At 39.9% G+C, this 18,071-nt stretch overlaps 1 protein-coding gene across 1 annotated transcript; it reads left to right on the top strand.

Annotated features, from left to right (window-relative positions):
• The first annotated feature begins 201 nt into the window (after window positions 1-201).
• On the top strand, window positions 202-10,729 carry LOC127561210 (uncharacterized). Its single transcript, XM_051996504.1, has 3 exons — window positions 202-710; window positions 8,457-8,526; window positions 10,127-10,729. The coding sequence occupies exons 1-3, from the start codon at window positions 265-267 to the stop codon at window positions 10,610-10,612; spliced, it is 1,002 nt and encodes a 333-aa protein (XP_051852464.1). The 5' UTR covers window positions 202-264; the 3' UTR covers window positions 10,613-10,729.
• Window positions 10,730-18,071: the final 7,342 nt, after the last annotated feature.

The following is an 18,071-nucleotide window of genomic DNA, read 5'->3' on the forward strand; positions in this document are numbered from 1 at the left end:
TTTGAAGGAGTTGCATTATATTATCTCCTAGATCCTTTCCAACTTAATATCTAAAATCTTGTGTTTGGGTAGTTGTCAGTGGGGATATGTTTTAATTGTGTTTTAAAATCCAAGTCTTACTGGATTGGTAGACTGAAGTCATTGTCTAAGATGTCATAATCCAACACTCAGTTGCTAAGTTGCTAAAAGTGATGATTTTGTGCCAGTATAGTCACAAGTGGGGAGGTTGGCTGATAGGAACTTAGCCACTAAAAGTGGGGGAATATGGCTGAACAACTGACTGAAGAGCAGATTACAGAATACAAAGAAGCCTTTGCTCTATTTGACAAGGATGACGATGGTAGTATAAAAACCAAGGAATTGGGAACTATAATGAGGTCGCTTGGGCAGAACCCCACAGAAGCTGACTTAAAGGATATGATTAACGAAGTTGATCCTGATGGTAATGGGACAATTGACTTTTCGGGGTTTCTGATTGTGATGGCAACAAAAATGAAAAGCACAGACAGTGATGAAGAAATTCGAGATGCATTCCGCGTGTTTGACAAGGCGGGTGACGGCTTTATTAGTACAGCAAAACTTCGCCATGTGATGACAAGCCTTGGAGAGAAGTTAACAGATGAAGAGGTTGACCAAATGATCAGGGAAGCCGATATGAATGGTGATGGCCAAGTAAACTACGAAGCATTTGCTCAAATGCTGACAGCAAAGTGAAGACATTGCATCAGATGTCTGGTGCAATTTTATTTGTCTTTTCTTTGTAACTTCTCTGTAAAACATTTCCCCATGCCTCCCCACTGCTTGTGTAGGAATTAGAATTCTCATTCTCCAAATTTTTCTTTCCTTATCTCGCTGTTATCGTTCAGAAATTTTATTTTAGAAAACTGATTAAGTAACGTGCGTGTTACTATAGAGTTATATAAGCTTTCTGCAACCTATAAATTTAGATAGAGTAAATGCTATATAATGACATTCTTGTATTTACCTTCTCCTTTAGTAAATGCATAACGAGTTAATGGTGTCATTGCTACTGACCTATGTAAAGGGGAAGAATAAATGGGGACTTAGAGACTGGGAATATAGAATTATAGACGTGTATGGTCCCCAACACCAAGTTCCTAAGATCCTAAGATTCCTCCTGGGAAGATAGTAGAGGAAGCCCCACTCAGGTTGAGTTTGTGGTGAAATAGGAGACGGCTAGCTGCTGGCATAGTGGATAGAGTGCCAGATTTGGAGTTAGGAAGATCAGAATTTGAATCCTGTCATATAGTTTTTTAGCTGAGTAACCCTGGGCAAATCACAATCTCCCCATTCTCAGTTTCCTTCCCTATAAAATAGATACAGTAATAACACCTATTTTTCACAAGGTCTTGTAAGGAAGAAATAATATAGTAAAGCCCTTTGCAAAACTTAATGTATTGTATAAATGGTAGCTATTATTATTTTGATATAATCTCAACACAAAGCTTCTTAAATTTTTTTCCACTAAGGACCCCTTTTTGCCCAAGAAAATTTTATGTGATCCTATGCATATATATGTGTGTGTGTGTGTGTGTGTGTGTGTATACATATATATAAAATAGGCATGTAAATCAAACATTAATGATACTGGTAATAAATCATAATTTTGTGACCCCCTACATTCAGTTAAGAGACTCCATCTGGAGGCATGACCCAGTTTAAGACATTTTGGCCTTGAGAGGAGACTTGGTAGGAAGGTTCTATATCAAAGTTTTCAAACAGAAATGAGATTAACAAACATTTATAAAAGTAATATATATGCACATATATATTATATATATATAAAGTATACATGGATATACAAAGGTAACAATGAAGCAGTCCCTGCTTTCAGTGAATTTATAGTCTAGAGGAGGAGACTGCATAAGCCTGCAAATATATGCACAATATATGCCAAATGAATACAAAGTAGCAAAGGAACATTAGGAGTTGAGGGGAATAAGATTTTTGGCCCAGGAATTGAATCTAGAAGGAAGCCAGGGATCCTAAGGGGTGTGTGTGTGTGTGTGTGTGTGTGTGTGTGTGTGTGTGTAGCAAGAAATAAACTCATATGACTTAATTTCAAAGTTCAAGATGGGGAGTGAAATCCAAAAAGACTGGAAAGATAGGAAGGGGTCAGGTGGTAAAGGAGTTTATATTTATTCCTTGGGGCAATAGGGAGCCATTGAGGTTTGTTGGGGAGCAAGAGAGGAAGAAGGTGATGGTAGATGTTTGAATGGGAAGAGGAGGATGTCTATGAGAGAGATCATAGGGATCGAAATGATTGAATAGGATGTGTGCGGAAGCTGTTAAAAGAGTCCATGAGGTGGGTCCCCCAGGTGACTCGAAGGATAGTGTGCTCTGCAGTGAAGCAGTCACAGCCATGTGATACAAGGAGGCCCCCGACTTCCCCCTTTTTTCTCTGTGCTGGCTTACTGGCCCCAAGTTACACTCAAAAGATCCGTGGGGGTTTAGGGAGGAGGGGAGAGCCGTGGGCTGCCACATCGCCTCCATTCATGCTTAAGGTCTTAGAGGTACCCTGATGCTGGGAAAACAGATGTTTATTCTCTCAAGTCTGCTCTGGTATACTTCCCATTTACACAGCTCAGCAACAATGACATCGTTAATTCTTCATTGTGAAACATTTATTGAATGAGAAGGTGAATACAAGACTGTAACAACACATCATTTACTCAAAAGGTGGCAAGAGCAGAAATAATCTAACAGACGTGGGTCCTGCCTGAGGCTGGTGGTCGGGGGCGGGGGGAGGGGGAGAGGAGGAGTGAGGGGAGTGGGGGGGGTGAGGTGTGTGTGGGGGGTGAGGCACGGAAGTACGGGGGAAGTACGGGGGCAGGCCGCAACTCTGAACTGCAGGACTCCGTGTCTCTGGCCTTTTTAGAGACCAGTGCAGACCTCACATCTCTTCTTCCCCGTCTCTGTGCTTTCTTTTTGGATGCAGACAACTGAAGCGATGTTAAGCTCTTTCAGCCAGTAACAGCCTAGGGTCTGGATTTCCCAGCCTGCTCTCTCCAGAAGTGCTAAGGGAGCAAGACATTCAATCAGGGAACTTCCCTTTATTCCTAGACTCTTCAAAAAGTGCATATTTCTATCTACCATGATACAATTATATAATAATTACATAGTTCCGAAATAATTCTGAGATAAAAGACCTAAAAACAATCATAGACAACAAAGAAGGTATCAATAGATAAGAAGAAATTGATGATGGATGGGGTAGCCTAATGAGCTCAGAACTATTTCAGAACTATGTAATTATTATATAATTGTATCATATTAGATAGAAATATGCACGTTTGGGTTTCAAATGGGTCACAGTACCCATGAAGAGGCCCTAATTTGGAGTGTTGGATGCCAGTAAAATCAATTCTCTTAAGAAGACATAGCAAGACAAATGAGAAAAGTGGATGAGAAAAGTTGCTTAAAAACAGACTACAGAAGTCTAAGGAGCTGAGAAGCTGAAAGGCGGCTGAGAGGAGCAGAATAGAGTGGACAAGTAGGCTTTATATCTGTGTTGGGGACCTGATCTGTATGGAAGAAAGCTTTGATGCTGGGAGCTGATTGGCAAAAGCAGCATCCTATGTTGTGTAAAGAAGTGGCTGAGGGGGCGGGCTGACTGGTGCTCCAGAGCTATTTATAGCTTAAAAGGTGAGAAGGAAGAGAATAAGCATTTGCTGAGTGCCTACCATGTGCCGGGCACAGTGCTAAATGCTTTATGAATATCATCTCATTTGATCCTCACAACAATCCTGTGAAAGAAGGACAATTTACTGTGCATTCCCCAACACAGACATCAAGCCTACTTGTTCACATTACTCAGCTCATATTAGCTTTTCCTCAGTTTCTCAGCTCCTTAGACTTCATAGTCTGTTTTCTTTAAGCAATTTTTGTCATCCATCTTTCTCATTTGTCTTGCTACATCTTCTCAGGATAATTCTAATGCTTCTGACTTAACTGGCACCCAAAAATCCAAATCAAGACCTCTTCATGGATACTGTGACCCATTTGAAACTTAGGTGGAGAAACCAAAAAGTGCACATTTCTACCTGATATGACACAGTTATATAATAGTTACACAGTCCCAAAATAATTCTGAGATACAAGACCTAAAAACAATCATAGCATGATTCACAGCCATATAGCCTTGTCAGAGTGTTGGTATTTATTGTAGACACAGTCCTGGAGTTTCAGAGAGGTCTGGGAATATGAAAAGAACCTTGAAAATTTCCCAAATGTTCTTAAGCCTGTTCTCTACCTCTTATTCAATTCTGGGGTCAGGCCATTGCCCATCTGCCCTGTCTATGCAAGACAAGAGTACTGATAGTTATCAGTATGGGGGTTAGACTTTGAGGATCTTTCTGGCTCTAAATCCCATAAAGTTATACATGATTCCTTTCTCTTAAAATTGTTATTGATAATCTTTTATCACCTTCCAGAAAGTTTCAGCATCTTCCAAATACATTTCCAAATATTATAAATTCCCAAGTATATCCCTCCTCCTCCTCCTCCCTAGAGAGCCAACCCTTATAGGAAAAAAAAAACGCTTAGCAGAACTGACCAGCATGTTAACTATGTGAAAATTTATGTTGTTACACTCTTCACCCATAATCCTTTACTTTTGCAAGGAAAGGTGAAGGGTCAAGGTATCTTCTTAAAGCCAAACTTGATCATTAGAATTACATAGCATTTAGTTTAGAGTTTTGTCATTTTTCTTTTCATTGACATTTCCATAATGTTGTGTACATTGTTTTCCTGATTTATTTTTTCTTCACTCTGAACCGCCTGGCATCATAGGACCATAGAGTTAGAGCTGGAAAGTACCTGAAAGGTCTTTGAATCTGACCCCCTCATTTTAGAGACGAAGAACCTGAGGTACAGAGAAGTTAAGTGATTTGCCCAGACTCCCACAGCTTGTAAGGAAGGCAGGATTTGAATCAAGGTCTTCCTGACTCAAAATTCAGCAGTGTCTTCATTGCTTCATGATGGCTCAAGCAATCAGCAGACAATGATTTCAATCCATCGACCTCGGGATTTTGAGCTCAGCAGCCTTCTGTGGCTGGGTTCATTTATGTCTTCCCCATGGTTATCTGAATTCTCTACATCTACTGTTTCTTATAGCAGAGGTGCCAAACATATGGCCCTGGGGTCATGAAGCCCTCAACATTCCAGAATGCAGTCAGAAGCAGATTAAAATGTCACTGGGAAATATCTAACAAAACAAATAAAAATACAATAAAACATAAATGTTAATTTGTCATTTTCTCAGTCAACATGACACTAGAGGGATCTTTATGTATGATTTAGTGGCCCCATTCTGGCCCCTATCTTACAGCAAAGCAATAGTTCATTACATTACTAATTGGATTAGTCATTCCACAATTGCTGGGAACCCTTTTTATTTCCAGTTCTTTGCTACCACAGAAAATACTGCTATAAATATTTAAGTGTTTATGAAGCTTTTCTTTCTCTCTTTGATGTCCTTGGGGTATAATATATCAGTATATTCAAAGAACAGATAGAAAAGCAACTCCAAAGCATGGAACAATCTTATTCATTTGTGACAGGAAGGAAAGATTAACAAAGCCCTTGTGTCCACTGGTATCTATGGATGTGTTCTGGCTCTGATCTATGCCATCAGAAATCAACCAGGAACTGTAAAGAAGGCCTCCCATATCCCCAAAAGATCTGCCCTGATTTTTCTCTCGCTGCCTGCAATATACTATTAGACATTCATTCTTTGGTTCTTAACATTTATTTATTCTTCCAGAAGCAATTAACATGATGGAAGTCATTATCTATTAGCAGGATCAGCTTAGAACAGAATCAGCTGAAGAGATTGAAGAGAACCTGGAAGTTCTTATGGAAATAGGGCATAGGATTGGGTCAGACCCAAGAGGAGAGAGCAGGAGTGCCAGAGATGAACTTTGCTGACTTCACAGCTTTGCCTCGACACTTTGGGCTAATTTGATTAATGTGTGCACTTTGCTGTCTCCTATAGTGTATTCCCATTGAGGGTCATCCCTGGAGGGGAGGACCTGGTCCTTCTGTCCCCATGTGTACATGTTACCATCTCCTATCGTGTATTCCCATTGAGGGTTATCCCTGGGGGAGAGGATCTGGTCCTTCAGTCCCCATGTGTACATGTTACCATCTCCTATCGTATATTCCCAATGAGGGTCATCCCTGGAGGGGAGGACCTGGTCCTTCTGTCCCCATGTGTACATGTTACCATCTCCTATCGTGTATTCCCATTGAGGGTTATCCCTGGAGGAGAGGATCTGGTCCTTCTGTCCCCGTGTGTACATGTTATTATCTCCTATCGTATATTCCCATTGAGGGTCATCCCTGGAGGGGAGGACCTGGTCCTTCTGTCCCCGCATGTACATGTTGCCTTCTCCTATCGTGTTTTCCCATTGAGGGTCATCCCTGGAGGGGAGGACCTGGTCCTTCTGTCCCCATGTGTATATGTTGCCTTCTCCTATCGTGTATTCCCATTGAGGGTCATCCCTGGAGGGGAGCAGCGCCTGGTCCTCCTGTCCCTTTGCCTTGCATCTAGTAGTTATTACACACACAGACTCTAGTCTAAGGGAGAGTGATGCTGCCTTTGAGGCATCCTGTTCAGGTGGGTGAAGAAGTGGTTCAGGCACTGGCAGGAGCATTAATTTTTATTTTTCCTCCAAGTTCCACATGGATACTTATTGCTGTCTCTGCACCAATATGAAGTCTTTCTTTTTCTTACTCAGTATTTGACCCTGCCATGATATTCAATGAATGCTTGCCCAAAAAGCAAATAACAGAACTATGTACCTGGAGGAGTTTAATTATCAGATTAAAGAGGAACAAGAGATACCGCACAGCCTGCATAGGGAGTCCAACTGCCAAGGGAAGCCGCTGAATCAGGGCTCTTTAGGATATTTGTTTTTGCAGAAAGGGGGAACATTTCACTACCCCGAGAGTGTCAGAATTTCTCATTTGTTAGGGGAATATATTATTTTTTTCTACATGGATACATTTGAAATTTCTAATTAATAATGATAGCTAGCATTTCTGTAGCTGGCAGGTGCTGGGCTAAGTGCTTAAAAATGTTTTCTCTTTTTTTGATCCTCAATAGCTCTGGAAAGTGGTTTTGTTATTATCTCCATTTTACAGATGAGGAAACAGACAGGGGTGAAGTAACTGGCTTGAAGTCACCCTGCTAGTAAGTGCCTGAGGCTGATTTTGAACTCCATTCTTTCTGAGTTTAGACACCACCTGTGCCTACTGCTCCCTAGTGGTCTCAGTGGGTTATATTTAGCAAACAGTTGTTTTGAACTAAGTAAAAGAGGTCATTCTCTGCCTCATTTTTTACTTAGCCTTAATCATGGACTGAGTGTTAGCTCAGAAAAACCAAGACCTGTTAAAGATCTTAGCTTAGAAAGGCCAGGTCTCTCACTGTGCCAGGGCTAGTTCCAATTGTCCTGATTTGTATCCAGCTCCTGGACCAAAAGAGCTCCAGAGGAGAGAATGAGGCTATGACTTCACACAGCTCACCCTCACATCAATCCGACAACTGATCCTGGACCTTGAGGGTCCCTTAACCTGCTGCATAATCATCTTCACTGGGCTGTGAATCCTAAAAGACAAGGCGGCATCCAAGCTTTCTTCCAGGTCTAATGTTCTTAGGGACATGGATTTAAGTTCTGGAAGGGACCTTAGGAATTTTCTCATCTAACCTCATTTTACATGTCAAAAATAGAGGCCTAGAGAGGAGGAGTGATTTGAGCAGATAGGAAGTAACAAAGTCTGGATTTGAACCCTCATCCCCAAAACACTGAAAACCCAAATTTGACTCCAAATCTATTTTCTCTATACCATGGTATCTCCCTCTGCCTTGATGTCAATTGTTTATAAATTATCCCCTCTAAGCTGCCCATCTTAAAGGGGAGGTTGTAAGAAACAAGTAAGACAATGAATATAGAAGTACTGAATAATCCATAAAGGTTTTGAATAATAGTAATAATAATTATAAGCTAAGATCCATATCATGTTTTTAAGTTTCTCAAGCACCATATGTATGATATGCATGTACCATATTTTATAATTGATCTTCAGGAGGACCTTGTGAAGTAAATATTATTATCCCCACTTCACAGAAGAAAAGACTGAAACAAAGGCCCTTAAGTGACTTACATTGTAATTTCCTTGATGAAATGTCAGAAACTGAAGTTAGGCTTATTTATGAAAGGATCTTGGCTCCCAGTCATTAACCAAAGATTTATCAGGGACTTCTAATGAGTTGGAAATCAGACTTTTTAATCTGATCTTGATAATGAAAAGACACTCAGATGAAGCAAGTCAAGAGAACCTGTTCTCTGATACCCTCCGATGTTGGCCACCATTTCCCTTCATTTTTTCCTAAGGCCCCTTAAGAGTCAGTTCTCTGCCAATCCCTCCCCCAGCATAGAGGGTGACTGGATTCTCAAAGATTATGCCAAGGGAGCATCCTGCCAGCTGGATGTCATCTGGAGAGTGAGCAATGAAGATGCAGAAGGGAAAAGGAAAGGATTGGGGTTATTTAAGGCAATGCCTTTGGACTGGGTGGAGGAAGGGATGGAGAGGGGGAGATCTGTGGGAAAGTCAGGGCATGGGGAAGTACAAAGTAAGACATAGTTCCTATGGGATCTGAGGACTTTCCCTTCACTGGCCAATCTTCCCTGCTCCACAACCACCACCACCTTACTCTAGCATCCTACCAATGCACAAGGCACAAATGAAGACTCCTTGGCATAAAGCTGGCACATAGTAGGTGTATTACTCTCTGTAAAGTGTAAAGAGCCAGAGGAATAGAGGCAAAAAACTCATTTGCAAAATTGCTATTTCAAGTCTACAACTAGTTTTCAATTTGATCATTATTGAAGAACATGTCTCTGCTAATTCCGGAGGAAAAGCAAGAGAATGTGGAATATCATCTCCTAATTAGAAATGTCCTTGAGGACAGGAACCATGTTTTTGCCTTTCTTCGTCTACATCCCTCACTCTATACCTCTTAGCATAGTGCCTGGCACATAGTATGTGCTTAATAAATGCTTGTGGACTGACAACTTCCCTGGGTTTCAATTGTTCCATCTCTAGAATGAGGCGATTATACTATACACAATCCTTCCTTCCAGTTTTAAGTCAATGAGTTCATGAATCAAAAATCAGAACAGAAAACATTGACGTTGCAAAAGCTAATGGTCAGATGGCTAGAAGCACTAAAAGCAGCTACTCTTTCCCTATTACAGTCTCTTCTTTCCACAAAATAATGTTTGTACTCCAAAGCATGTGTAAGAAATAGAAAATAAAACCTTTAGTCCAGCTCTTTTGCTGAATAAGAACATGGATTTTATTAATGTTCCTCTCTGCCTTTGGGTTCTGTAAAAAGCATGCTTTCCTTGTACACAGGAATTCCCAAGTTCCCCATTAGAAGGGGAGCTACATGAGGAGAGGGACTCTCTTTTGCCTCTTTACTTGCCTCCAGCACTTAGCACAGTGCCTGACACATACTTAGTGCTTAATATTTTTATTAACGTATTTACTAATTAATTTTTTCCAGTTGAGGAAGGATTGGTGGAGGCAGGAGGTTCACAGAATATCTGTTGTTGCCTAGGTTATATGATTCATTCTTCTGATGCTGTATGGACTTTCTTACATTCTTTGTCTTTGGGTAGGGGGATTCGTAGACATTTAGAACTGGAAACTCAAAGGAATAAAGGAACTAGAGTTGATTTTGGAAAAGAATTAAAAGTTACAAGTTAGCAAGTTCCTCATAGGCTAATCTGATCCTAAACAACTACTATAGGAAGCTAGGCTTTGTTCTTTCTGAGCCCCCCTCCTGACTCACAGCTTTCTGGGCCCAGGAGACTTACCATCTTCCCTGCAGCTGCCTTCTCTTATGTATCTTGTTTAGCTCAATTAGAGTGTAAACTCCTTGAAAACAGAGAATTACTAGGATTTTAGTCATGTGTTTTTAAAATCCCAGGTCTGACTGGATTGGCAGACTAAAGTCATTGTCTAAGATGTCATAATCCAGCACTAAGTAGCTAAGTTGCTAAAGGTTATAAGTTAGTCTTAGTGAAACCATTGAGAGTGGAGGCTGATTGATGGCAACCTGGCTTCTAAGAATATGGCTGAACAACTGACTGAAGAGCAGATTGCAGAATTCAAAGAAGCCTTTGCTCTATTTGACAAGGACGGAGATGGTAGTATAACAACAAAGGAATTGGGAACTATAATGAGGTCGCTTGGGCAGAACCCCACAGAAGCTGAATTACAGGATATGATTAATGAAGTAGATGCTGATGGTAATGGTACAATTGACTTTTCAGAGTTTCTGACTATGATGGCAAGGAAAATGAAAGACACAGACAGTGATGAAGAAATCCGAGAGGCATTCCGTGTGTTTGACAAGGATGGTGACGGCTTTATTAGCGCAGCAGAACTTCGCCACGTGATGACAAATCTTGGAGAGAAGTTAACAGATGAAGAGGTTGACGAAATGATCAGGGAAGCCGATATGGATGGCGATGGCCAAGTAAACTATGAAGAATTTGTGCAAATGATGACAGCAAAGTGAAGACATTGCATCAAATACCTTGTGCAATTATTTGTCTTTTCTTTGTAACTTCTCTGTAAGACGTTTCCCCACCCCTATTCCACTGCATGTGTAGGAATTAGAATTCTCATTCCTCCATGTTTTTTTCTCCTTATCTGTCATTGTCCAGAAATTTTATTTTGGAAAATTGATCAAGTAACATGTTATATGTGGCTTACTCTTGTCAACCTTTTTCCAGAGTTCGGTCTAAGACAGACAAATAGGTTGTCAGCGGGTATTTATTCCTCCTAAGCAGGCAGACGGACATGCATGGAAAGCACGGGGTGGGCTTAGGTAGCACGGGTTATAAAGATAAAAACCCCAACTCGAGGGGTAAGAGGGTAATCGCGGAACGGTCTCATCAGGTTTGGCCATTGGTCCCCTGGGTTGGGTTGTTTCATGTCCATATCCATGGCCTTATCAGCTTCAGCCACCAGGCTGGGAATCGAAATGAGTTGGTCTGAGTTGGTTATGTAGCACAACTGAGGGAGTTGCAAGATCAGCAAGTATAAACTGCAAAGAATGTCTGTGTACCCAGCTTAAGGGATGCTTAGTTTGCCTCCTGCTTGGCTGGTTCTGATTCCCAGGTCAGTCTGTCCTGACAGTAGCAGAGATCAAGCAAATGAAGATGGTTAATAAGTGTCATTAACTGCCTCCCTTCCACACTCCAGCTAAGCCCTTCTGAAATCTAAACTTAAATGGAGTTGGTCAAATGAGGGAATTATCTAGGTTATGTCTTTGTTTCATCTTCCTTCCTTTCTTCCATCTTTCCTCCCTCCCTTCCTTCCTTTTTTCTTTTCTCCCTCCCTTTCTCCCATCATTCCTTCCTTTCTTTTCTTCCTTTAAGTAGTTTTTTTCTTGTTCTTGTTCTCAAGAACAAGCATGTTCTTGAAGTGTATAGTAGTAATTCTGAATGGAGTATCGATGGCCAACAATATGTATTTAAAACTGTACTATTGCAAAAAGGGTGTATTATCCAAATTGTTGTTGAGTTATTTCAATCATATCTGAATCTCCATGCCCACATATGGGGTTTTCCTTGATAGAGATACTAGAGCCATTTGCTATTTCCATCTCCAGCTCATTTGACAGATGAAAAAACTGGGCAAACAGTAAGGTTAAGTGGCATGCCCAGGAGCTTACAGCTAGTAAGTGTCTGGGACCAGATTTGAACTTAGGAACTTGAGACTTCCTGGCTTCAGACTGGCGCACTATTCACTGTATCATTGCTGCCTCAGGTACTCATATACTTTTTTTATACAACTGATCATGTACCAGAAAACATTTTCTTCTATTGTTACTTGTTTTTTAAAACTTTGTTTAGCCCATTTAAACAAATCTGCTTTTGGCAAAATTGGCCTCAAATCCATTCCAAATTGTATATTTGTTTTCTGATAAAAAAAATAATTACACATGTACTTACACATGTACTATTCTGGTTTAATTTTAAACTTACCTTTCCCATTGATACTGTGTATATCTGTGGGAAGTCAATTAGATTTTTAGGAAAACATTCTGTATTAATTGTCTTTACCATATTATTTAGGAGTAGTAGTAGATGCTCTCTCGGGATCCAATCTATCAATTTGAACAGAAGGTGGGCAATACTGCTTTCTTTTCTTTTATCTTTCTATCTTTTCTTCTTTTTCTTCTTCCTCTCTTCCTCTTCCTCCTTCAAACATTTTGGGGTTTGGAGGCTAGATTTACATTCTAATTAACAATATTTTTCCAAAATCTGGGGCAATTTATTTTTTATCTTGAGTGGTTTTCATTTATGATTTCTTGAAAAATATCATAGAGCCCTGAAAAAAACTTTTAAAAAGCCCATTGAGTTTCAAATGGAAGTACTTGACTACTACTTTTAAAAACCCAAATCATTTTAGCTTTCTTTGCATTAATGGTCAATAACAGCCCCCAACCCAAGCCTCTGTGGCTCATTGTTTATATTTTGATGGCTTAGAATGAGTGCAAGTAGCAATTGTTTTTTTGTTCTGGCCAGAAACTAAGGGTCTTTCCCTCCCAGACTGATGATCATAAATTGGACCATTTTTTGTCTCAATTCTTATTCACTTAATAAACATTGCTATAGATAAAGTAAGACCCAGGAAAGACCTTGATTTAGAAAGGCCAAGGTCATTCACTACATTGGGAATTTTTGTAGAAGAATAAGAACAAAATACATTTTGAAATTTCCAGAAGGATAGTGTTTTATGCCTGGGAGATGAGCTAAGCTCTTTCAAAGGAAATACCACCTTAACTGGTTTTAGAAAAAAGCTATGGATTTGAAGAAGCATCAGTAAGTAGGAAAGACATTCCCAGTATGGAGTACTTATTGAACAAAGGCACAGAAGTGAGAGCTGGAATAATGGAGAGGGGAGATTTAATATAATATATAAATACGAATAAATATGGTATAAATAATAGCACAACATAGATTATATTAATATAGTACATAAATAATAATAGCTAGTATTTACATAGTGTCTACTATGAGCCAGGCACTACGCTAAGTGCTTTAAAATATCATCTCATTTGTTCCTTACATTAATCTGTTAAAATCAAAATTAAGATAAACTGAGATGCAATCTCAATTTAATTTTCCTCAAAATCTGGGAGTTAAGTGTTTTTAATTATACCCATTTTTAAGTTGAGAAAGTTGAGGCAAGCCTCTAGAAATTAAGTAACTTGCTCAAGTATATAGCTAGCTAGATTTGAACTCAGATCTTTGTAATTCTGTGTCCAATGGTCTACCCACTGAGCAACCTAGGTGCCAATGGCTTCTAAAGTTTCTTCCAATTCTAAAATGATGATAGGAGAGAGAAGGAAAAGGGGGAGAAGACAGAGAAAGAGAAGAATCAAGAATATATAGATCCCATATTTATTACATCCCATATTACAAACTTAAGTAACTGGGTTTGGATGAAAGACAATGAGCTCCATTTTGAACATGTTAGTTTTGAGAATTCAAGCAATATTCTCTCTATCATTTCAGTCATGTCCAACTCTTTGTGACCCAATTTGATATCTTCTTAGCAAAGATAAAATGACTTTAGGATCCAATGAAAGAAAAGATTAATAGAGACAGCAGACCGATTCAGAGGCTATCACAATAGTCTAGTTAAGCAGTGATGAGGGCTTTTGCAGAGAAAAAGGTGTCAATCATGGACATGTGCAGGTAGAATAAATAAGATTTGGCAACTGTTCTGCTATAGTACAGGGGTGTGCTAATTTAACAATCAGAATCTAAATATTTAACAATGGACTCTCTGGAAGGCAGGTTACACTTTTAGGTTTAATTTGCAACATGAATAGTTTCTCTACCACTTTTTTGAGTCTAGACATTCCACAAAACAGAGCTGATTTGTAATGTTTGCTGATCTGAAGTGTAAATGATCATACTGAAAATTTAACAGTAGGCTCTCTGAGAGCCAGTTCCAGCTGGCTCTAATAGAGACAGAGGAACATAAACTTCCTCATAGTCAAATGAGGAAGAGGAGAAGGAGGAGGAAGAAAGAAAAAGAGGCAGAGAGACATAGAGATAGAGACAACATACAGAGGTTGAGACTGAGGGGAAGAGGGAGAGAGAAAGAAATTTGTGAGAGAGAAAAAGTAGAGGACAGAACAGGAGAGTAGAGGAGAGGAAAGAGAAGAGAAGAGGAGAGGAGAGGAAAGGTGAAGAGAGGAGAGGAGAGGAGAGAGACCAAGAGACAGAGACAAAGACAAAAAGAGAAATAGGAGAGAGAAGGAAAAAGGGGAGAAGACAGAGAAAGAGAAGAATCAAGAATATATAGATCCCATATTTATTACATCCCATATTACAAACTTAAGTAACTGGGTTTGGGTGAAAGACAATGAGCTCCATTTTGAACATGTTAGTTTTGAGAATTCAAGCAATATTCTCCCTATCATTTCAGTCATGTCCAACTCTTTGTGACCCAATTTGATATCTTCTTAGCAAAGATACAGAAGAAGTTTGCCATTTCCTTCTCCAGATCATTTTGCAGATGAGGAAGCCGAGGCACAGGGACTTGCCCAGAATCACATAGCTAGTAAATGTCGGAGTACAGATTTGAACTCGGGAAGATAGAGTCTTCCTGACTCCAGGTCCAGAGCTCTTTTCACTATGGCGCCACCACGTGGCTGTATTCTCCTCCACTACCACCATTTATTTGTAATACTACCAAATCAAAGCTTCCCCAAAATCGGTGCAGTATTAAGCTGTTCAAGTGCTAGCACATCCTGCACCATTTATGCCCATTTTTTGTTGGTAAGAAAACTAAGGCTCCAAAAAATTATGACTTGCTCGTGGCCACGTAGCTTGTAAGTGTCAGAGGTCATTTGAACCTAGTTCTTACTGATTTCAGATCCCACACTCTTGCCCTACAGCATTCTGACTACCTAATAAGAATTGACATTTATATCACAACTGTAGGTTTTCAAAGTCCTTTCTGCATATTGTCATATAAAAGCCTCAATAATGACAACCAGGTAAGTGCCAGAGCTGTAAGAATCCTTATCTTTGTGGATGGAAAAACTGGGTTTCCAGAAGGTGAAGATACTTGCCCACGATCTCACAACTAGCAGGTGTCAAAGGAGTCTTTCTGACTCCATCTCCAACAGCGTCACCAACCTCATAAAAGCTGTTGAAAACTACTGACGTTTGAGAAGAAGAGCTGTGAATTTCCTCACAATTCCAAGACATCTGAGGTGAGGTTGGCAAGATTGCCAACTCAAAGGAATAAGATTTCATTAATTGCCCATAGGGAATTATTTGACCTTTAAATTTCTTTTCCTTTTCTCTGAAATTCTCCTTCCTGGAGTCAGATTATTCCCACAAGAGAACTGGGAAGGGAATCTGCATTTCCCCCCCACTTTTCTGGGACTGGAGAAAGCAATGTCCAGCCCCTCACTGAGAAATCCTGTTTAGTCTAGTTTAGCCCCATATCTGTGAACCTGTCCGGCTTACTTTGGGGAGGTCATTTACTCTGATTTATTACACTGGCACCACTCATCCATGCCCTCCCTCTGCCACTTGCTACATAATGGATCCATTATACTTATGCCATGTGTGGACTGCTCCACCAGCGCGTCCCTCTCTCTGTGTTGTCACTGGTCTTGGCCAAAGTCCAACTTCCAAATCACTGAGTTTTGATGAGCCGCCCTCTGGTGGCCACTCTTGAAGGTGATATTCCTGATGGTATAATCTTTTTAAATAACCAGGTTCTTTCTGGTCTACCTATAACTCTCTATTAAAGTTCCTTCATAATTTAGATTATGTGCCCATAATTGTGCCCATTCAGGTCTGGTGGAGCCTCCAGAGTTTTTTTTAACTTTCCCCTTAATACAGCTAAAAGGAGGTTTCTGAGTAATAATGAGGCAGGATAATCAGGGCTTGACCCCAGGACGTTTTATATATATTTAGAGGGCACTAGCAGGATTTTTAGGCCTTCAGCAGCATAGAAGGCTTTAGAACCAGAGGAACTAAATTCAAATCCTGGTCCTTATACTTACCTAATTGTGTGACATTAGGCAGGTCACTTCCCCTCCTGGACTTCTGTTTTACCATCTATAAAATCAGAAGGTTGGATTAGATATCTTCTCAGATCCCTTTCAATATTCAATTTATGATCTATTTTTTAAAAAGCAGAAAAAATGGAAATTAAGTGTGAACATTAGCGAACTAATCATGTTGGTCACCCTCTTTTCCTTGATATACTCTTATTTTTATTTTAGTATTTTATTTTTCCATATTCATGCAAATATAGTTTTCAACATTTACCTTCCCAAACCTTATGTTCCAAATTTTTCTCCCTCTTCTCTCCTCTTCTCCAAGACAGTAAGCAATTCAATATTGGTTTAAACATCTACAATTCTTCTAAACATACTTTCATATTCATCATTCTACACAAAAGAAAATCAAATAATCAGATCAAAAGGGAAAAAAAACACCAAGATTTTCATAGTTTTCTCTCTGGAGGTGGATGGTACTTTCTCTCACAAACCTATTGGAATTGTCTTGAATCATCTCATTGTTGAGAAGAGCCACGGCCATCACAATTGATCATCACATAATCCTGTTGTTGCTATGTACAATGTTCTCTTGGTTCTGCTCACTTTACTTAGCATCAGTTCATGTAAGCCTTTCTAGGCTTTTCTGAAATCAACCTGCTCATTGTGTCTTATAGAATAATATTCCATAACATTCATATACTATATATAACTTATTCAGTCACTCTCCAACTGATGGGCATCCATTCAGTTTCTAGTTCTTTGCCACTATAAAAAGGGCTGCCACAAGCATTTTTGCACATAGGTCCTTTTCCCCCTTTTTATGCTGTCTTTGGGATACACACTCAGTAGAGACAGTGCAGAATCAAAGATATGCACAGTTTGATAGGTCTTTGGGCATAGTGCCAAGTTGCTCTCCAGAATGGTTGGATCAGTTGATAACTCCACTAACTCCCAGTTTTCCCACATCCTGTCCAATATTTATCATCCTGTCATCTTAGCCAATCTGAGAGCTGTAAAATGGTACTTCATAATTGTTTTAATTTGAATTTCTCTGAACAATAATAATTTAGAGTATATTTTTCATATGACTAGAAATGGATTTAATTTCATCTGAAAATTGTTCATATTCTTTGACCATTTTTGATATCCTGTAATCTTTATAACATTATTCTCTTCTACATATCCTACCTCAGTCTCCTTTGCTAGATTTTCATCTGGGTCACAACAATGGTTAACGGGTGACCGCAGGGCTCTATCCTGGGCCCTTTTCTTTCTCCCTCACTTGGTGATCTCATTGGCTCCCATGGATTCAATTTTCATCTCTGTGCTGATGATTCTCAAATCTACTTCTCCAGCTCTTAATATCTCTGCTGACCAATCTCTCACCTCCAACTGCCTGTCGGACATGTCAAACTGTATGCCCTCTAGACTTCTTCAGTTCAACACATTCAACACTGAACTCATTACCTTTTCTCCCAGAGCCTCTCTTCTTCCTGACTTCTGTTACTGCTGCAGGTACATCTTCCCAATCACCCAGGCTCACAACATAGAAGTCATCCTGGACTCTACTGCTTACCCCTTATTGTCCAAGCCAAGCTTGTCAACTTCACATTTGCATCATTTCTCCAATACATGTCCTCTCCTCTGACTCTTCCGCCCCTGGTACTAACACTGACCCTCATGCCTGGACTGTTGCAATCTCCCCACTCTAGGCCATCCTCCTCACAGCTGTTAACATGATCTTCCTAAAGCCACCTGCCCTACTCAATAAATTCCAGTGGTTCTCTATCAGTCACAGGATCAGATATGTCTTCTGTCTGCCCTTCAAAGTCATTTATAAATTTTTCCCCAAGATCTTTTCACTGTTCTTACATCTTACACTTCTCCCCTTCCACCTAACTCCCCTATACAGAGATCCCAGTCTCCTGGC

This window comes from Antechinus flavipes, chromosome 4 (assembly GCF_016432865.1).
Source record: "Antechinus flavipes isolate AdamAnt ecotype Samford, QLD, Australia chromosome 4, AdamAnt_v2, whole genome shotgun sequence".
In the NCBI taxonomy this organism is placed as follows: domain Eukaryota; kingdom Metazoa; phylum Chordata; class Mammalia; order Dasyuromorphia; family Dasyuridae; genus Antechinus; species Antechinus flavipes.